The sequence below is a fragment of the Budorcas taxicolor genome, chromosome 13 (genome assembly GCF_023091745.1).
Source record: "Budorcas taxicolor isolate Tak-1 chromosome 13, Takin1.1, whole genome shotgun sequence".
Classification (NCBI taxonomy): domain Eukaryota; kingdom Metazoa; phylum Chordata; class Mammalia; order Artiodactyla; family Bovidae; genus Budorcas; species Budorcas taxicolor.
This window is the reverse complement of record NC_068922.1, coordinates 61,661,495-61,681,896: the sequence shown is the minus strand read 5'-3', so window position 1 is coordinate 61,681,896 and position 20,402 is coordinate 61,661,495. Positions and strand designations below refer to the sequence as shown.

Sequence of the window (20,402 nt, the reverse complement as noted above, 5' to 3'; positions counted from 1 at the left end):
AAACTTCCTGCCTGGAGCCTCCCCTCCAGGGCCCGTCAGGACTGAGGCACTGAGGGTCCTGGCTTAAGCTCTTGGTTCTTTCAGGACTCTCCACCGGGTCTGTCACGTGAATACTGAGCCCTGTGGCCTGGGAGGCTGATAACCCCTTCCTGGCTTTGTCCCTTCCAAGAGCCTGCAGGAGAGGGGCAGGCGCTCAGAACCAGGGACCCCTGCCAGGTTGTAAGCTGTCTGAGGGCAGGAGATGTGTCACTGAAAAAACATGTCTTTTTACATCTATTACATTCATTGTAGATAATAGAAAAAAACAGAGGAGCAAAAAAAAGCAGTCAAAATTATCAGTGTTTGGGGCATGTTTTTCTTTGTCTTTTCTGTGTATGTAATCAGTCTTGTTTTCTTTATTTAAAAAAAACAAAGGAGGAGGGATCACGTAGTGCTGGAGTCACCTTTTTTTCCTAGAAGTTGTCTCGCCTCTCCCCTGCACTGATACCACATTTTTAAAGGTGGTCCAATTATCCCGGTGACTGGAAGCCCCATTGCTGAGCCCACTTTTAGCTCAACTCTGTGCTGATGGTAGTTGGCTGTGAGCTCAGAGCTGTGACTAGGCCTTTCCTACAGAGGGGGAGGTGACTTGGCCAGACCCCATGTGACCACAAGGGTGTCTCTGACCCCAGAGCCTGAGTCTGGACCACTCATGGGGAAGGGTGTTCCAGCCCCTCTTTCTCGTTATCACAAACCGTGCAGCATGGAGTAGCCTCAGGGCCAAGCGTCCTCTTCTGGGCTTTATCCCCAGCCCTCGACTCAGAGCAGGTGCCCAGCGAACAGCTGTTAAGAAGCCCGTGGCAGAGCTGGGGGACCAGCAGAGGCGCCTCAGAGAAGGCCACAGTGTGATGTTCAGGCAAGTGTATAGCAACCTAGGAAGCTTGGGCAGTATGTCAGGAGGAGGCTGGGAGGAGAAGAAGATGCTGAATGCCAGGCTAGGGGGTTTCTTGGGTCACGTGTCTCCAGAAGCTCCTGGTAACCCCAAGCTTCAGCCAGGAGAGAGGGCCCCAGCCAGTTGAGGGGCTGGCATTTGAGGGTTCCAGGAGGAACAAGAGAGATGAGGCTGCCTCTTGGGCCTGGGGTCTCAGCTGGACACGACTCCCTGCTGGTGGCCCCTGGCACCCTGCCAGGGCTCCCCTGAGCAGGTCCTGGCCTGCGCTGGTCCTGCAGTGCAGTCTGAAGCAAGTTGCTCACCTCTGATCCCTGGCTTCTGTCTGTAGTGTGCCCTCGGTGACTGCAGCCATTAATCCTGGTGTGTCTCAGGAGCCCTTTGTGAGAGGCCCAAGGCTTCCTGCCTCCTGCTCTTGCTGCCCTTGGATGGGGCCCTCCGTTAGCCAGAAATGCAAACTGGACAGCAGGGGCAATCACTGGGGGCGCAGGTGTGTGACTTGCTTGCCCAGGGCTCCATATTTACGGCAATGCTGCCTCTCCTGTCCTTGCCTCTCTCCCCGTTGTGGGCTCCTCCCTGGTGTCCACAGGGCAGGTCTGAGTGGGGAGTGTGCCCCAACCCCAGACACACTCCCATCTTGCTGTGTGGCCAGTCACTCCCCCTCACTGGATGGCTGGTGAGAACCGGACGATGTGTGGATGGGGAAGGCCAGGTTGGATGGGAATGGGATCATTTCTCTCAGGTGGCCAGGCTGGTGTAGGGGGTCCTGATGAAGAGCTGGAGGCGGGAGGCCATGGTTAGCTGGCACTCACAGGCTGAAGGGCTGGAGGTGGGTCAGGCGCCTCCTTTGAAAGACTGAGTGGTCCTCCTCACTTCCCCATTCTTTGGACCCTTCGCTGCCTCACCTGGTCCAATCCTGTCTCCTCATCCTTCCAGGTCTTTCTCGATCTCAACTGCCCACTGAGCCCTATGGGGTTCTGACCACAGCTCTCTTTACAAGCTCACTACCTGTGTGCTCACAGCTTGCTCTAGCATCTCCTGAATTCCCATCCCACTCCCCACCCACATGTGCCAGGGATTGTGGGGGCGCCTTATGTCTCCAAGGACCTTGCAGATCTCCCAGATCCATCCCAAGCTCCCACGCTGGTGGCTGCAAGCTAGCACTGCCGTCCAAGGAGAAGGCACCTGGGCAGCAGCTTACCCACTGGATGCTGGCCCCTGTGGGCACTCAGGCTGCTCAGAAGTGTTCCCAGCCAGGGGTGGGAGCTGCTCGTTTGAGGGAACAGGCAAGAGGCCGTCCTGCAAGTGGGGTCGGGGCCGGGCCAGGCAGGCTCAGAGGCAGTCACCCACATTTGCCCTTGAGCTTCATCCACTTCACATGTTATCTGCCTATGGTGCCCACCCCAGTAGGGGCCCCAGGCTTCATGGCCTGCTGCAGCCTGCTGCCAGGGGCCCTGACAGTCGCAGTTGGGCATCCTCCCTGGTCACTGTTGACATGTAGGGAAGACTGTGACTGCTTCACTCCGGCCTCCCTGGGATGGCTTCCTGCAGTGGGCTTTTAAACTGAGCCTCCCCTCCCCCATGCCTGCTGGTCTTGGTCCTGACCCCGCCTGTCTCAGGTGAGGCTGGAAGCTATGTCTGGGCCTCATTCTCTGGCTACTGGTCACTTTTTCACTCCTTCTAGATTAGTAGCTCTTAGCTCCTATTCAAGGCTCCAAAACTCCACACCGGATGGAGAGGTGGTGGCGGTGGCCTCCTGCCGTTTATCCTCCCCTGCCAGGAGCAGAGAACTAGGACCTGAGTCCTTCTGGGGATTGGCTGTGGGCTGCCCCCCCAGTCCCAGGTCACAGGAAAGTGTCCGTCATCATCTGGGCTGCAGGCAGCTCAGACAATGCTGAGCTGTTCTGGTCTCTGGCCGCCACGGGGTAGGGGAGGCTAGGAGACAGCACCGAGAGATCCCTTTATCCCTGGAGCAGGCCGGCCCCACACAGCCCCGGCCTTGTGCAGCCTGCCGGGGTCTTAGGCCCTCATAGGCCTCCAGATGCCTGGTGAGGGCAGGACACGGTCCAGGCCCATAGAGGTGAAGTTCACCTGCTAAGAAAGAGAAAAGGAGATCCCTTGCACACCCGGAAGATTCGCCTAGGCCTGCTCGGCCATTGGGGTGTCAGAGCCCTGCCTCCCTCCCCAGCCCAGGACCCATGGAGACCCAGCTGCCCACTGACCCTCTATGGAGGCAGGCCGGCCGTATGGGAGAGGAGGCCGGGGAAGGGGTGTGCCCCAGAGGCATCACCATCTGAGCCTGTCCAAGGGTGACGTTCCCGGGAACCAGGAAGTAACCAGGGCCACCGGCGTCATCACTCTGACCTAAGGACTGGGATGCACCGAACCCAGACCGGCTTCTGGGCAAGCTGGCTGAAGGCCTGTACACAAGCATACAGGCTCCAGGGCCAGGGTCCTGCCCTGTGACTCCTTCACACACGGTTGTCCGAAGTCATTCTGTTTGCTCTGAACACATCATTTGTTGTGGGGTTGGGGCAGGGGAATGCAGGGGAGCTGCTCTCTCAGCTGGAGCTTAGCACACTGAATCAGCATTGAGTTCTCACTGCGCGTGCTTGTCCTTGAGGGTGGTGCCAGGGAAACTTGGCCCTGGGAAGACATAGACCTCGGTCCGTACAGAGAGTGTTCCCCTCGGGGTGCATTTGGCCAGTATTACTGGGGAGGGGGCTGCAAAGAGTGGGACAGTGGCAGGGTGGAGGGCTGTCCTGTAGTACAGTTGGGCAAGCCAAGGCCAGAGAAGAAAGAGCACTAGGTTTGGGGGTGCTTCGGGACCTCAGGCCACACTGGGGCCTGTCTGTGTCCTGCTCACGCTGTGTGATGATGACCTCCCCCTGGGGGCCTTTGGTTCCTTCCTGCTGTCTGTTCTAGGGAAAGCGGGGTGCAAAGCAGGCACAGTGAGACTGCCTGGCACCTGCCACATACTTGGTGCCCACCCCCACTGAAGGCAGCCCCCAACCCCGTCCCCACTGCCAGCCCTGCTCAGGCCACCTGCCCCAAGACCCCAGCTCTCATCTGCAACTTGGGACCGAGACTCCAGGGTCCCTGCACTGAGAGAAGTGATTTCAGGTTAGGGGGAACATCACAAAAATCTGGGTGTGCCCTAATGTGGGAGCCACAGACTGCTATTGAAAAGGGCTCATGAAACTCAGGCGTACCATGTGTGTAAAATACACGCAGTTTCAAAGACTTTCTTTGAAAAAGTATGTAAAATAGCTCAAGTTTAACATAGTATTACATGTTGAAAAGATAATATTTTGGCTTTATTGGGTTAAATAAAATAGATTATTAAAATTTACTCCACCTGTTTTATTTTCTTTTTACATTTTTTTAATATGGCTGCTAGAAAATTAACAATTTCTTATGTGGCTCACATTAAGTGTCTGTTGGACAGCGCCACTCTGGACTCTGAGGGCCTCAGGTGTTGACACCAGTTTAAGGAATGAGTCAAAAAAGGTTGATCAGGAAGATGGATGTTGTGGAATAGAGGTGCTGGGGGTGGTTAGGGGGCAAGAATGGAGGCCAGATGGAGAGAGCAGGACTGGGCCAGGCCTTTGGAACCACAGGGATGGAGCAGGGTGGCACTCATGAGGGGCAGCTAGGGGCAGTGGGGGTCTGAAGGCCAAGCTGTGGGGTAGGTGCCCAGTGTGTCCCCACCACCCAGGATGGGGGAGTCCTAGTGACACCACCTCACCCAACTCCTCAGTGTCCCCCATTTGACCCCGGGGCCCTCCCCCTTCCTTCCGGGAGGAAGAGCAGGGTAGCCTGCCAGGAGCCTGGCGCTCCAGGGAACTATGCATCATGTAAACACAGCCCAGCCGCTGGCCTTTGTCAGAGCAGGAGGATGCCTGGCCTGGCCTGGCGCACCCCAAATTCAGAGCAGAGTCGGTGCCCCCAGCCTGCAGCCCGAAGCCACGTGGTGGGGGGGCAGGGACTGGCTCTTCCAGATCCAGCCCCAGCCCCCGACGCCGCCACTGGCTCCAGCACTCTTGCTTCCCCACCTCCTCCCCAGCTCGTCTCTGGTGTGTGTAAATTATTGATGCTCTCTCCTCTCCCCTGCCTGGAAGCTGGCAGAGAAGGGAGGCTCTGCCTGCCTCGCCACACCTCTGGCCATAGCAGGCCGCCAGCACCCAGAACCCGTGGGGCCATATGGATGTACACCCTGGGACCATGGGCCAGCAGACCTTTGCGCCCTTGCCCAGCCCTCCTTGGGAGCCAGCGAGGGTCGCCCCTGGGAGAGGGTGCCACTGGCTGTGGCCCCAGGGCCCGGTGTGGCAATTGGCGGCTTGCACAGAGCCGGGCTTGTGCGGGCTGCGGGGCGCTGGCGCCCACATAAGGGCATTGTTTGCCGAGGTAAAAGGGGTTTTTGTCTCCTTCTGGAGACTGGACAGAAGGAGGAACAATTTCCCCCATTCATCACTAATTCCCCCATTTGAATAGCAGCACATTGCCCCACGTTACATAGATGGGGACACAGTCCTTCCCTGCCCGGAGGCATTCCGGGCCCAGGTGGTGGGTCCTGTGTCCTGCCCAGAATGGGGAGCTGCCCTTCGCCGGCGCCCGGGAGGCCTGGTTTTGTGGGAATGCTCAGAAGGGGTGCCTTCCCTCTGCTTCCCTGTGGTTCCGCACCGCACTTGTCCCTGTCACTGAAGCCACAGGTTGGGGGCTATCTTGTCCTGCTGGCATGACTTTTGGGCTCCGGCAGGCTGGCCGTGGGTGGGGTGCCCACCCTGGAGGGGCTTCCTGCACAGCCATGCAGGTCAGGACCAGGGGAGACAGGATCACTTCCAGCTCCGCGTCACATGCCTGGAGGCTTGCACCCCAGAAGGCCCGACTCCAGCACTCCAAGTGCCCATGGGGCCAGCTGGGTTCTTTCACAGGGTCATAAAGTGTTGGAGCCCAAGAGGGCGTCAGCGGCAACTCCCTAGACTGCAGATAAGAGGAGCCAGGGAGGCGGGCTGTGCCCAAGGTCAGGAGGCAGCAAGGCCCTGCACCTGTTCCCCCAGCACCGCTCCTTCGGGCATGGGTTTGGGTCCATGACCGTGTCTCCCTTAGATCACATTGTCTTTGCAGAGGGCGGTGGGCGAGACAAGAGTTGTGAGTGGATTGCAACCCCGCTTGCCCTGGCCTGCGATGCTAATGTTTCTCCCTGTTCCTTCTTTCCCCAGACAGTGAGACAGGTCTCTGGGCCGGGGCTGTGCTAGGGTGCTGGCGGTGGGCCCTGCCACTGGCCTCTCCTGGGGTTAGGGAGGGCCACGATGAGGAGAGAGCCCCGGGGTGGGGTGGGGGAGCAGGGGGAGGCTCCATTCCCTTGGGCCCTCCCAGGGGCAGAACCGTGGATTACTCAGAGTCCAGACCAGGCCCACATGATGCGACCTGCCTCTAGCCAGCTTTCGCAGTTAAGGAAATCATTGGGTCCTGTAACGAGAAGTCTAGGGCTTTCTTTGGATTTAGGCACGGATGGATTTTGGGGGGATTGGTCTGTCCTGGCCTGTCAGCCCTGCTGGGGCTCCCTGATGAGTGAGCTCTACAACTCCCTGGGCTGATGGGAGAGTATTTCTTTGTTTCTGCAGACGCCCCTGGACTGACTTCCGTGGGCCCGTCGTGGATTGCTATGATGGACTGTGCTGACCGGCTGGGCTCGGGGCATAGGCTCACCCTTGGGAGACATGGGGTGCCCTCACCAGAGGGAGAGGGCTGTGGTTTCTGGAGAGACAGGAACCACCTGGGGCAGCTGACAAGGGGGGCTGGGCACAGACCACAGACAGAACATGTGAGAAGGTGATAAACACTCTGGAAAACTGGGTAAAGGAGTCAGTGTGTCAGAGTGGGGGCAGGGAGGTCGTACCGAGAAGGTGACCTTTCAGCAAAGCCCTGGAGTGGGAGGGAACACGGAGTGTCCCGAGAAGAGGGGACAGTAAGTGCCAAGGCCAGGGCACAGCTGATGGGGCAACATCTGGGGATGGGGTGGGGGTGGGGCACTGCCAGGAGGGCCCAGCAGGAGGCCTTGGGAGGGTTTGGCTTCAGTTTGGGGGTTTGAACTCAGTCCAAGGGCTGCAGCTGGATCATAGCCACTGCTGGGGTTGGTAGGGGGGCATTGACAGATAACACTTCACCCCCAGCAGCTCCTGTGCCCTGCTGGCCTTAGAGGGCTTCTGCATTTGCCCCCTGACCTTCTCAGTGTTGTTCTTGGAGGCTTCTTCCATGGGCTACTTCCTCCAGAAACCCTACCCTGCCTCCCTCCTGCACAGTGCCCACTCTAGACTCCCCCTCCCCGGGGGGAGCTCCACTGAGGGTGGTCCAGAACTGGGGCCTTGAGCTCATGCAGTCAGAGAGGACCTCCCAGAGGAGGAGGGGTTGCAGGGATAGGGATCAAGGATATAAGCACACAAGGCTCTCCCCAGAGCCCAGAGTCCTCTGGGCCTTCTGTTTGGTTTCTTGCTCCTGAGAGCATGAGCCCCCAGGACAGCAGCCACCCCCATCTTTCCGCTGCTGTGTCCCCGGTGCCTCACACAGGCCCGACGCCCAGCAGGTGTTCGAGGAAGGGAGGGACGAGGGCAGGGGCAGTGTCATCGTGGCCCTGTCCCTCTCCCACCTCCCCTCACCTGCCCACCTCGGATTTGGCACCAAGCTGGTCTCTGAGGGGCCCCCGGAAACCCACAGTCCAGTCTGGGAGAGTATGTGTTATAAAGTGAGAAAGCCTGGGGTCAGGGAACCAGTTCTGTTTGTTTTTTTTTCTTCAACACCTATTTGCTGTGATGGATATTGTCTACACCTTATAAATCCTATTTTACTGACATGGCACCATTTTGAAAGGAGGCAAAGGGGCGTCTTCAGGGACACACAGCCCCTCTGCCTTCTGCCTAAAGCCCATGGCCTCCCTGGGCAGCAGAGTTGAAGGCAGTCTGTGAGCAGGTTGAGGGCGGTGTGATGGGTTGCAGGGGTTGGTGCTTGTGACTCACCTGTGCCCCCTGAGGTGGGCTCTGTGTGTGTGGCTGGCTTTCCCGGCTCCCAGGTGCAGAGTGGAGGTGGGAGAGGCTTGGCCTGTGGGTCCATGGGATGGCAGCGGATGGAGCTTGTAAACTGGGGCCCACTGGCCTCCTCCAGGATTTTTGTTTTGTTTTTTGCTTTGGGGAAATTTTTTGTGGTGGTAAATTTTGTAAAACAGAATTTGCCACTTTGTAACCATTTTTAAGTGTACAGTTCAGAAGCGTTAAGTACACTGACCATGTTGTGTAACCAGCACACATTATTTCCAAGATAGAGTTCTCATTACTGTAAATAGAAACTCTGTAACCATTAAGCAATAACTCTCAATTCCACCCAAACCCAGCCCCTGGAAACCCCTCAGATATTCTCATTCTCTGTGGATGTGACGATTCTCGATATTGATATTGCACGTGTGTCCTCTTTCAATATCTGTCCGGCTGTGTCTGACTCATTTCACTTAATGCTAACATTTCCAGAGTTCATCCATGTCGTAGCATGTATCAGAATTTCATTCCTTTTTATGACCGAATATCTCATTGCATAGATAGGCCACGTTTAGTTTGTCTGTTTGTCCAGCAAGTTTCTTCAAAATGTAAACAATGTGAGTCAGTCACCAATATTTAAAAACCTGGATATTTACACATGGGTGCCTATTTCCAGTTTTATTCTAAAAACTTGGAATACATAGCTACACAAGGTCCAGACTCCTGGCCTCATGGGTCTCATCTGCCCAGCCATTTCCCTGCCAGAGTGGGGTGGCATCTACCTCGGAGGAGGGGCTGTGCCGCCACTGGAGCCACCGCCTGTGACTCCCTGGGTGGGCAGGTGAGGCGCACAGCCCTGAGGGAAGGGAGTTGGGAGCTCAAGAGTCTAGGCCAGCACCCTGGGCTCCTGAGCTGGAGGGCCGGGCAAACACACACTCACAGATACACATGCACACGCGTGCATCCTCGTAGCATCCCAGCCTCCTTCGTGCTCATGCCTGGAGAGGCACAGGGCAAGAGGGTCCTTCCTCCCTGGAGACAATCTGGTTGGGAGGTAGGAGGTTGGGGTGCCGCCTCTTGGTCCGATGCCCACTGTGATGTGTCAGGAGGCCTTGGGCCTGATGCCCAAGCTGAGCATTGTGACATTGGCTCTCTTTGTGCCTGGTGTGGTACCTCCAAGCATCCCCTCCTTCCAGAGGAGAAAGACAAGGCCCTCTGAGGTCAAGGCTGGTTATGGAGTGGTGCAGGGTGTGAAGTCACGCCTGCCAGGTGGGCTAAGAATAGGCACTGGCCAGAGCTCAGGGGTGCTCAGACGGTCAGCCAGGATGGACGTGATCCTTGCCCTCCATCTCCTGGGCCCTGGCAGAGACTCCCGAAATCCCAGGTGTTGGGGCTTCTCCGGCAGCTAGGCCGAGCCCTGATGGGGAGGTCGGCAACTCTCAGGCCTGCACCTGAGCTGGCTGAGGAGGCATGACATATCCCTCGGAGGGATGGGCACAGGCTGGGGTTGGGTCTGTGAGTACCTCCTTCCCAGGGACCGCGGAGGGAGGAGGCCTGCTCTGAGAAGGCAGCGTTGGGCCAGCCAGTAAGGGTGGACTCACATTTACTGAGCTGGACACAACAAGGCAGGCAGATTAACAGAGGCCTGGAGCTGTGAGGTTCAGCAGTGGCCAATACAGTGGGACCTGGGCTGGGGGAGGCTGCAGAGGTTAGGACTAAGAACATACCAGCAAGAGGGCAGACTCTCCTCGGGCAGGCTGTGGGCAACAGGAAGGTGGGGACTAGGGGAGTGATAATTGGGCTGGTGCTGGGAAAGGGAAGGGTGGAGACAGGTGCAAGGGTGTGACCAAGGGAAGCTGGAGTGCTGAAGAGGGAACTCAGCCAAGAAGACTAGATGGAAGGTGGGGTGGGTGTGGCTTGGCAGTTTGGCAGCCCATTCACTTCCTGTGTGTTTCAGCAGTGAGCATCTTGTGCCCTCAGGAGGACTGGCCTCTTGGTCATAGTCACTACTTTGCCTCTCAGCTTGGGACCGGCCCAGCATGCAGTAGGTGCTCAATAAATACTGCTGGCGAGTTTGTTTATCCCACAAATGTCTAGATTGGTCACTGGAGACACTGTCAGAAGAAAACCAGACCCATCTGTGATTGAGGAGGAGGGGATGGGCGGTGAGCTTCCAGAGGTAGCAGGGCGGCTGGCCTGGGGACTCGGGGATGTAGCTGAGCAAGGGGGGGGTCTGTGGGGCGGCTCTGAGTAGAGCCTGGAGCGGCCTGCAGAAGCAGTGACTGCCCAGAGGAAGAGGAGGAGAAGGAGGGGCAGCCTGGCCCAGGGGACCTGCGGCAGCTGAGGGGGAGGGGTGCCGCTGCGTGGAGGCCTTCCCATCCCCCTCTGCCCTGGGCCTTGGCTGCTTGATGGGCAGCCTGGCCCCGCCCCTGGGCAACCGGCAGGCCAGTGATTGGTTGGCGCGCTAGAGCCGCTCGGTCGCCATGGGGACGCTCGGGAGGTGCGCGTGCCCAGTGCCCAGCACCAAGGACTAAATCTTCATAATCTGCTGGCTGGGAGGGGTGGGGGTGGGGTCGTGCGCGACCCTGGCGGAGGTGGGGGGGAAGGGGTGTCCTGGGATGCGGTCAGGGCTCCCTGCGGCCGCCCCTCCCCCTCCCACCCTGGTGGCAGGTGCAGAGCCGCTTGGGCACCTGGGCGCTACCAGGAACCACGCGGTACTCACCTGACAGTAACCCCGGGAGCTAGACTGTAGCTTGGGCCTCTGCCTTCTCAGCTGACCAAGCAGGAGGCAGGGGGTAGGGTCGGGGAAAGGAGCCTGAAATTCATCGGAAAGGTCTAGTCCCGGAGTTAAGTTTGTCGTCTTGGATTCCCCGGCAATGCTGTGCTCTCTGCAGCAGGGGGCGCCCTCCACAGGGCTTTGTAGGGCTGTCGCCGCAGGAAAGGCGGGATGGCCCACTGAGGTGCCGCGGACAGAGCCCCTGCAGCCCTGGCTCTGGGTGTCTAGTGTCGTGTGGCCATGCGGAGAGGCAGGTCTGTGCCTACACAGGCTGGCCAGGGTTGGGCCCAGGCCTGCTTGCTGGGAGCAGGGGTGTCACAGTGGAGCCATCCTTAAGTCAGGGGGTGGAGAAATTCCAGGGTCTGCGGTGGGGAGGGGTCCTGTGGGGAAGACGGTGTGAAGGGGTGAGGCAGTGGTGAGCCAGAGGAAAAGCCCCGTGCAACCTCCAGGGGTGTCAGAGGACCGCTGGGCCAGTGCCGGGTGGGTTAGACTGGAGGCTGCAGCTGCTCATCCCAGGCCCTGGAAGCTGAATGTGGCATTTGTATGGGTGGATGGCAGGAGGCCCCCACGCCCTGCACACTCCCTGGCTGCCCTGCTCCTGGTGGTCCCGGTTTCTGGCAGTGGGACCCTGCCCCCCAGCTCAGGGCTGGGGTAAGGCTTGGAGCCTCTTGGAGCCTCCAGTAGGGACAGCAACGCTCTCCTGCCCAGGGATGCCTGTGAGGACTATACGGGGCAAGTATCACTTCCCTGAGCTGCCCTGCCACATACCTGGGGGTGTCTCGGGGGCCGGTGAGTGCTGGGGTGGGGCCTCATACCCAGGCCTCTCGTTCCAGACGACTCCTCCTCTGAGAGTGGCAGCGGTAATGGCTCCTCCACCCTGAACCCGTCGACCTCCAGCAGCACGCAGGGAGACCCGGCCTTCCCCGAGATGAACGGCAACGGCGCCGTGGCCCCCATGGACTTCACCGCCAGCGCCGAGGATCAGCCCATCAACCTGTGTGACAAGCTCCCGCAGGGCTCTACTCTGGGCACACCCTCCTACCCCTCCGATGGCTGCAGCGCCGATGGACTGCGGAGCCGCGTCAAGTACGGGGTGAAGACCACCCCCGAGGTGTGTGGGGCTGCGGGCTCCCCACAGTTGTGAGCTTCAGCCACTCCTGCATACACGGCAGGGTTGTGCAAGGCTGATGTGAAATCGTATGTGGCCATCACCAGCGGAGGCAGGGTGGTGGCCGTGGCCACTGTGCCATCGTTTGCCTGGGGAGGTCGTGAAGCGGGAGCAGGCCCCTCACTTCTCCGCCTGTGTCCCCATCTGTGAAGTGAGGTTGGTGGCCTGGGCCCTAGTGGAGGTGGGGAGGGATGTGTGGCCCAGCCCCTCTGCCTCCATAACAGGGTCCGCTGTGAAGAGCAGCAGCAAGCGGGCTTCGCTCAGCAGAGGCCCCAGGCTTCCCATTTGCTGACTGGTCTGCATGCTTGTCCCCATTTTACAGATGGTGCAGATTGAGGCCTTGGTGGCCTCAGGGACATGGAGGTATAAAATCCACTAGAGCAGTCTGAGGTGGGCAGATAGATGCCCCCCATTTGGCCTCCCCAACCTTTTCCTGTTACTTCTGCTGGTCACCTCCAGACCACGAAGATCTGCAGCGTGGCCTTGGGTGCGGGAGCTACCCCGGGGAGAGGGCATTTTCTCCTGCCAGGGCTGGAGGGCCAGAGGTGCTTTCTCAGACCCCTACTCTCCTGGGCTCCAGCCGAGGCCCCTGTTCAGGTTCCTTCTCCTCCTGGGGCCTGTTTCCTCTTCTGCAGGGGGTTTAGGGTGGGTACCAGTGTTGGCCTGCAGTGGTATCTCTCGTGGGATGTTTCTGTACAAGAGTCTCTATACAGTCGTCATACGGTCAGCGTACCCGAGCCCAGGCCACGGAGCCAGGACTGGCAGTGCATCGTCCTCCCCCTCCACTTTTATTTTTCCAATTTATTTTTTGGCCGAGCCCTGTGGCATGTAGGATCTTAGTTCCCTGGCCAGAGATTGAACCTGTGCCCCCGGCATTGGAAGCATGGAGTCCTAACCACTAGACCACCAGGGAAGTCCCCATCCTCCCCTTTGACTGGGTCCCAGTGGCAGGCACAGCCTCTGTACGGCAGGCAGAGAGCCGGCACGCGTGAGGTGGCCGCTGTGGTCTCAGGCCACTCGTGTGGACCACGGAAGTGAGATGGGAGCGTGAGTCTCCTACGTGTCTGTCTCCTCTCACCCTGGCTGAGGATCCGTCAAGGAGTGCCTGGGAATGTGACTGACCCATGGCCACTTTGACCCTCCTGTGCGAGTCTGACACAGCCTGGCAGGAGGCCAGAGGACCCGGCTATCCCTAGCCCTTCAGAGACTAGGTGTGGTGGGCACTAGGTATGATTGAGAGATGGGCACAGGGCCAGGGACCCTGGGAGGGCTGACCCTGCTGGGTGTGGTCACATGGAGGCTGCTGGTGGCACCTACTGCCGGACAGGGCAGCAGTCAGTGTCTGTCTTTATCCTTTTGTTCATCAGCAAGAGCTGGGTACCACCTGGGCCACTGTATAGCCATGTGGCAGGGTCTGATGTGTTTCCTGGGGTTGGCCACCTACTAGAAGCTATCCTCTGTGAGGACAGAGGATCCCATTTCAGGAACTCCCCGTGTTTCTAGGACACTGCCAGTCAGGACTCGCCAAAGCCACAAGCTTTCTAAAAGGCAAACGACAGTGGTCTCTGGCCTTACCAGAGCATGTGTGGCAGGGGGCAGGAGACAGGATGGGAACTGAGCTGTAAAGGATGAAAAAGAGGGAAAAAGCAGGGAGGAGAGTGGGGAAGTGTATTCCCAGGAGAGCTAGGGAAGGGCTCCTTATTCTGGAGGGCAGAGGGGTCCCGTCTCTGCTCCTGCTGCAGGACAGGGTGGTTGCCCCATGGGCTGGGCCTGGTTCCCTCTCCTCTTTCTACACACGGGCTCTGCATCAGGTTCCTGGTGACTTCTGGGGGTGGCGGCAGACGGGAGAAGCCCAGCCCGGGAGCTGCAGGGATGCTCTGCCTGATGGCCGTCTCCTTGGCTGGTTCTCTCCCAGCCCATCTGTTCCCTATCCCCGACAGACAGCACATTCGCTGCTTTTGTGACAGCTCGGTTGTCAGCTCGGGGTTGCAGCCCCTTGGGGACAAGGGAGGAAAACCCTAAAGCCAGAATGGATCTTGGCACAAGCAGAAGAGGTTGGCTGGTGGCAGGAACCCTTTCTGTGTCTGCCTTTCCCTCGCACGAGGAGACAGGTCATGGTGTGGGTGCTGCGACCCCCTCCAGTGAGCTTCTCCAGGGCATCAGTTGTGGGGCTCCTTCCTGCAGCCACCCTGAGAGCTGCGGCCGTGTCGCTGTCCCCACTTAAGAGATAAAGGGAGCAGGAAGGAAAGTGACTTGCTCAGGACTTCAGAGCGTGGCTCACTGGGCGGCTGGGTGTGCCCGAACCCCCCAGTCCCCACGTTCATCGTGACCTGACCCCCTGCCCCGGCCTCTTCAGTCCCCCCCTTACAGCTCGGGGAGCTATGACTCCATCAAAACCGAGGTCAGTGGCTGCCCCGAGGACCTGACCGTGGGCCGGGCCCCCACGGCAGATGACGACGACGACGACCACGATGACCACGAGGACAATGACAAGATGAACGACTCGGAGGGCATGGACCCAGAGCGCCTCAAGGCCTTCAACGTGAGTGCTCGCCTGGGGTGGCCGGGGCGGGGCCGCAGCGGGCCAGTCCTGCCCACCGCCCGTGTCCTCCGCAGATGTTCGTGCGTCTCTTTGTGGATGAGAACCTGGACCGCATGGTGCCCATCTCCAAGCAGCCCAAGGAGAAGATCCAGGCCATCATTGAGTCGTGCAGCCGGCAGTTCCCTGAGTTCCAGGAACGGGCCCGCAAGCGCATCCGCACGTACCTCAAGTCCTGCCGGCGCATGAAGAAGAATGGCATGGAGATGGTGAGCCCCCAGCATCCCCCCCCGTACCTCTGGAAGCAGACACTGTGGCCTCTGGTTCACAGAGGAGCTCAAACCCCAGCCCCGCCCTGCCCACCTCTTTGCCAGGGGTCTCTGCACCCCAACTCTGGCTCCATCCCCGCTTCTGTCTGCAGACCAGACCCACACCTCCCCACCTGACCTCGGCCATGGCAGAAAACATCCTGGCAGCTGCCTGCGAGAGCGAGACGAGAAAAGCGGCCAAAAGGATGCGCTTGGAGATGTACCAGACCTCTCAGGTGCCTGCTTGCTGCCAGCTGCCTGCTTGCTGCCAGCTGCCGGGGGGTGCCCTCGGCCGTCCCGCAGGTCCCAGGGCCCCGGGTGCAGAGGGAGCAGGCAGGGTGTCCTCAGGCAGGGGAGGTGCTAGGGCGGGCGGGGAGGCAGAGGAGCCGACACAAAGGCCTTGCAGACTTCAGAAAGGCCTCTGGACTTCGTCTCGAGACCCAAGATGGTCTTCAGCCAGGCAGGAACAGATCAAATCTGCATGGAACATAGATGAGACATGGGGGTCTGGGGGAGGCCCTGGGCAAGGCACCCAGGGAGAGAGGGAGAGCTCTGCAGGTCCCCACACTGAGTCCCAGCATATCTGGGGCCCCCATCTACCCACCGTCCAGGAACCTTGGTCAGGGCTGGCTGCCTCTGAGGTTCCCCAGCACCTCCCTCCCGCCCCGCAGGACGAGCCCATAGCCCTGGACAAGCAGCACTCCCGGGACCCCACAGCCATCGCCCACTCCACCTACTCACTGCCAGCCTCCTACTCCCAGGACCCCGTGTACGCCAATGGTGGCCTCAACTACAGTTACCGTGGTTACGGGGCCTTGGGCAGCAACCTGCAGCCTCCTGCCTCCCTCCAAACGGGAAATCACAGTAATGGTGAGTGTGGGACACCAGCAGCCTGGTGGGGGCGGTGGGGAGGGTGGGGACAGAGGCTGCCAGGAAAGTGACTCCTGTGTTAAAGGGAACCTCCCCATCTTGTCATCTTAGCCGTCCTCAGAAGGGAAGGCAAGGTTAAAATAAACCACTACCTACCTCTCCTTTCTCAGCTCCCAGGAGGCTTGCTGGGCCTCTCCCTGGTTCCCTGCCCCCACCCGCCACTGCAAGCAGAGTCCCAGCGCTTTACCTGGCACTCGTCTTACTGAAAATGACCAGGTCTTGTGCCCAGGTCTCCCAACGTTGATGGCAGAGCCAGGATTCAGCCCCAGGCAGGTCACCTCCCCCGCCAGGCCACAGGTCATGACCTCAGGTGTGAGATGAAGGTTCAAGGGAGCACGGTGGGGCCCCATCTAGGTCACCTGGGGGCAGCGAGTGGGTCGCCATCTGTCCCCTCTCCACCCCCAGGTGCTCTCTGTAACTCTTCCCAGGTGACTGATGCAGATGGGACACAGATCAGTGTTGGAGAGAAACAGCCCCCCAAAGATACAAACCTCCCCATGGAGCCAGGTGCTGCCCTGAGTGGGGGCCTCGGGCCCTTTCATACGGAGGCCTGGGGGGTGGGAGCAACTGAGGAAGAACAGTACCCCCGTGGAGAACAGGCTGGGGGCGATCCTGGGGCTTCCTGGGTCAGGCATTTGGGTTTTGTTCTGTGTGTGGTGGGAGCCACAGATAGGCTCTAAGCAAAGGAGGCTGTGAGTTGTGCTGTCCACCATTGTGTGATTTTAATGTGGAGGCCAGGAGGCCGAAGCAGCGTGCTTTGGGGGCATTCAGAGGTGAGGAAGAGCCGATGGTGACAGCAAGCTGCTGCTTGAGGAGTAGGTTAGAGGAAGGTGCCACCTGCAGGCCAGGGAACTCTGGTTCTAGGTCTTGGCCGAATGTGCCTGAGATTTCCTCTCAAGCCCTTGTCCTTGGCCGCAGGAGGGAGACCCCTCGCGGGTCCCTTCCCATGGCAGAGAGCTCAGGCACCTGCCACTCCCCTTGCTCCCCACCACTGGGAAATATGTGAGGGTCCCTGAAGGATTCCTGCCTGGGCTTAACTTCTCATCCTTCCTAATGCCTCTTAACCTAAAATAAGAGGCTGCCTGGCCCTAATCCCTGAGGCTGAGGCCAGAGTGGCCGGCTGCAGGCAGGCTGGGGAGGGCTGTCCCGGGCGGGCTGCTTTCCTTCCAGGAAGAAGCACCATCCGAGAGCCCTGCTGCATGGGGACCTGGTTAGAGTGGGTCTGGAGAAGGAGCGGCGGCAGGGGAAGTTAGAGTCCCCTGTCGTGCCTGGGGAGAGCCCTTCCCAGGCGGCGGGCGATGGTGGTAAGCCCCCACCTGGTACCACACAGCAGGGCCCGTCTCACGGCACAGCTGCCAGGGCTCTCCACCTCTCTACCTGTTTGTTCACTCTTGCCGGAGAGGCTTCAAGGCAGGCCACTAGCTCGGTCTCCCCTGGTTCCTTAGGCGTGGGCAGTGAGGTCACAGAAGCCAAGTTCTGCTCGCTGACCTCCTGCCTGGGGCAGCCACATCCTGTTTGGGTCCAGCACTTGGAAGAAGACTGCACGCAGCCTCAGTTCCACTGCCCTCCCAGCGACAGCCCTTAACGTGGGGTCAGTCAGTCTGGTGTCTTGGTTGGGTCGTCCTGCCAGTGGGTTAGAGCCCCTCACTTAGCTCATGAGTGGATCAGGGAACCCAGATCAGCCCAGATAAGCCTTAGGCTCGCCTGTCTTCCCTGCGGTGCTGGGCAAGTTGCCCTCTAGCAACACCCTGAGTAACCAGAGCCCCCGGGGAAAGACAGAAGGACTGCTCTGAGCCCAGCAGTAAACAGGACCATGCTTGGGGGTGGAGGGAGGAAAGAGAGGAAGCCCAGGGCCAGCTCACACCGATGTGGCAGGCGCCTCTGGCCTTCCACTGCCATCCCCAGGCAGTGTCCTGAGGGCACCTAACCCTGCCACAGCCAGAACCCACTGCAGAGTCCCCGCCTGCTTCCAGCCTGTCCCGGCAGCCACCACTGTAGGTGGCAGCCACCTGCTTGGCTGCTCTTCCCAGCAGTTCACACCTCCAGTTCTTCTTCCTGCGCTTTAATAGACTTCCCCTGACCCTCAGTTCCAAGGATGTTCCTTAGCAAGCCGGTTCCTAGGACCTCCTACTTGGCATCCCTGTTCTCTGGTTAGAGAGGAAATAGCCCCATGTGACAAACCATCCCACCCTAGACTCCAACTTCCTTCCCCATCTGGGGGCTGAAGCAGGTTCCCACTACCGATAGTCGTTTCCAAAATTGCTCCCAAGATGTTACTTCCAGTCTGTGTCTCCAGTGCCAAGCTTATCCATCTCTATAGCAACATAAAAACTGGCACTGTAGGGAGCTCCCTGGTGGTCTAGTGGTTAGGATTCCAGGCTCTCCTTGCCATGGCGTGGATTCAATCTCTGGTCATGAACTGAGATCTCACAAGACTTGTGGCACAGCAAAAAAAAAAAAAAAAAAACTGCCACTGTAGATGCAGTGATGAGTGAAACCAGCTGTCAGAACCAATGGGGTAGAGAGGAGCTGGCTTATCAGGGAGAACAGCCTCAAACACCCATGTGCACCTCAGCGCAGGGCAGGGCACAGGGACCTAGCTGGGTAAGAAAAGGCCTCCCAGGGAAGCTCCAACTCCTACACTGAGCTCCAGACCCTCTTCTTTGGCTTTCTTCTTGCTGAATGCCTGGAAAGAATGCTCTTCAAATTTCAGGCGTTTTTGTGTTTCCTGGAAGCCCTTTCCCAGTGGCCCTTCCATAGGCTGAGCAGCCCCGGCCTCACTGAGGGGCTCACCAGTGTGGCTCAGCCCCACAACAGCCTCTTGGTGCTGCAGCTGAGAGCCAGGGGCCCAGGGCAGTTAGGAGTTGCCTAGAGTGGCCAAACAGGCCGCCGGCCCGGGTTTCTGACTCCAAACCCACAGCCCACCCCGTAGAGGAGGTATTTGGGAAAGATGGAGAGGAACTCCCACCCGCCCCCCACCCGCACACCTCCCGTGTGTTTCAGTTAGATTGCAGACTCCCTCTTGGCTGCCACTGTTCACAAGCAAAGGGGAGGTGATTTCTCTGGAGGGTACCTCTGGGTCCCATCTTACCTTTTGACCCTCACACGCCCACCCTTTCGAAGCACTAGGGGAACAACCATGGAGACAGATGAGGGTCTCAGGTCCCCCGAGAGAGGAAAGGATGCCCCTCACCCTGGCTCCCCTCTCTGCAGGGCCCACGGACCTCAGCATGAAAGGCGGGGCCTCTACCACCTCCACCACGCCCACGCCCACCCCCTCCAGCAACAGCACCAGCCGGACCATGCCCACCGCCCAGCTCAGCCCCACCGAGATCAGCGCCGTGCGGCAGCTCATCGCCGGCTACCGAGAGTCCGCCGCCTTTCTGCTGCGCTCGGCAGATGAACTGGAGAATCTCATTCTGCAGCAGAACTGACCCTGCGGCTGGTGGAGTGCACTACCCTAGGGAAGGAGGCTCTCTCGGCCCTGGACCGGCTTCCCGCCTCACCAGTTTGGTACTTTTTGTTTTTTGAAAGAGGTGGATCCAAAAGAGCTGTTTCTAAGCCACACTCCAAGCGCCTGAGACTCTGGGCACAAGGACACTTTTTTTTTTTTTTTGGGAATCTCACCACACGGGTGCTCTGACCTGCTTGGAAGAGGCCAACGGGGCAGCTTCGGAAGGGCTGGGCTCCTCCTCCCCGACGAGGCGCTGGGGCCACAGCTCTGTGTAGAATCATCTTCGTGGGCCCTGATGTTAGACCCCCCCACCCCCAGATAATTACCTTTCAAGTCTTAGGTGAGCAGAATCGCATATTTATTGAGAAAAACAAAGTGGACCCTTTCTTCCTCTCCCCTTAGTAATTTATTTTTCTGAAAATGGATTCTTTTGTGTTTGTACAGATTGCCAGTCTGTGTGTGTCTGATCAGAAGGCTGTGTCCCTGTGACCTAACGTTCCATATCACTACACTGGCACGGGCTGGGGGCCAGCAGGGCGGGGCGGCGGGGGCACCGGGCCGGTCGGCTCTTGAGTGCCCGGCACTGCCAAGCAGGAGGGCCTCACCCACACCCACTGCAGAGCAAAGACAGAAAAAAGATGGCTCCCCACCCCCCCACCCCCACAGACGCTCCAGGCACACGGTCACCCGTATTCTACCTCACACTCCAGCGTGGGCTTTTCCAGGGTGTGCCCCGAGCCTGTTCCGAACGGCTGTCTCCCACCTGCCCCCCAAGGGTGTCTGCCCGGGAGCTAAGTCCAGAGGGGGAGGCCAGGAGCTGGAGCCCTGGAAGGACCTTGGCCCACGAAAGTCGCCACTGGCTGTCCCCTGGCCTCGGCGCTTGATGGGACAGAGAGCTGGGAGATGGCAGCTGGTCAGCAGGGCCCTTGCCCTCAGCCTGCCCCAGGGGCCAGGTCTGCACACGTCTCTGCACAGGCTCTGGCCCCTTGGACACCTGCAGCCTTGAAGGGCCCCGTTTCTTCAGGGACCCTGGCTGTCAGAAAAGGCAGCTGTGAGCTACCAGGCAGACTGCAGCTCCCTCCCCCATGCCCCCGTGGTTGGAGTAAAAGGGACCATCAGAGAAATGGAGAAGCCACTGGGGTTCTCCAAGGACCAGCCCTTCTGAAGGGGCCAGTCCTAGAAGAAACCCATAATCCCTGGAGTGTGAGAAAGGGCAAACAAAAGGCTGGCCTGGTTTCCTTCCTCCCCAATAGGCACTTCCTCTTGCTCAG

General features: G+C 59.2%; 1 protein-coding gene across 1 annotated transcript in view; it reads left to right on the top strand.

Moving 5' to 3' along the window:
- NOL4L (nucleolar protein 4 like) overlaps positions 1-19,111 on the top strand; it is a 126,327-nt gene extending 107,216 nt beyond the window's left edge. Inside the window, exons 6-11 of the mRNA XM_052650899.1 lie at positions 11,566-11,843; positions 14,257-14,442; positions 14,517-14,708; positions 14,861-14,983; positions 15,419-15,617; positions 18,891-19,111. Of these exons, the coding sequence (XP_052506859.1) occupies positions 11,566-11,843; positions 14,257-14,442; positions 14,517-14,708; positions 14,861-14,983; positions 15,419-15,617; positions 18,891-19,111 (1,199 nt within the window). The remainder of the gene's footprint in view (positions 1-11,565; positions 11,844-14,256; positions 14,443-14,516; positions 14,709-14,860; positions 14,984-15,418; positions 15,618-18,890) is intronic.
- The last annotated feature ends 1,291 nt before the right edge of the window (positions 19,112-20,402 follow it).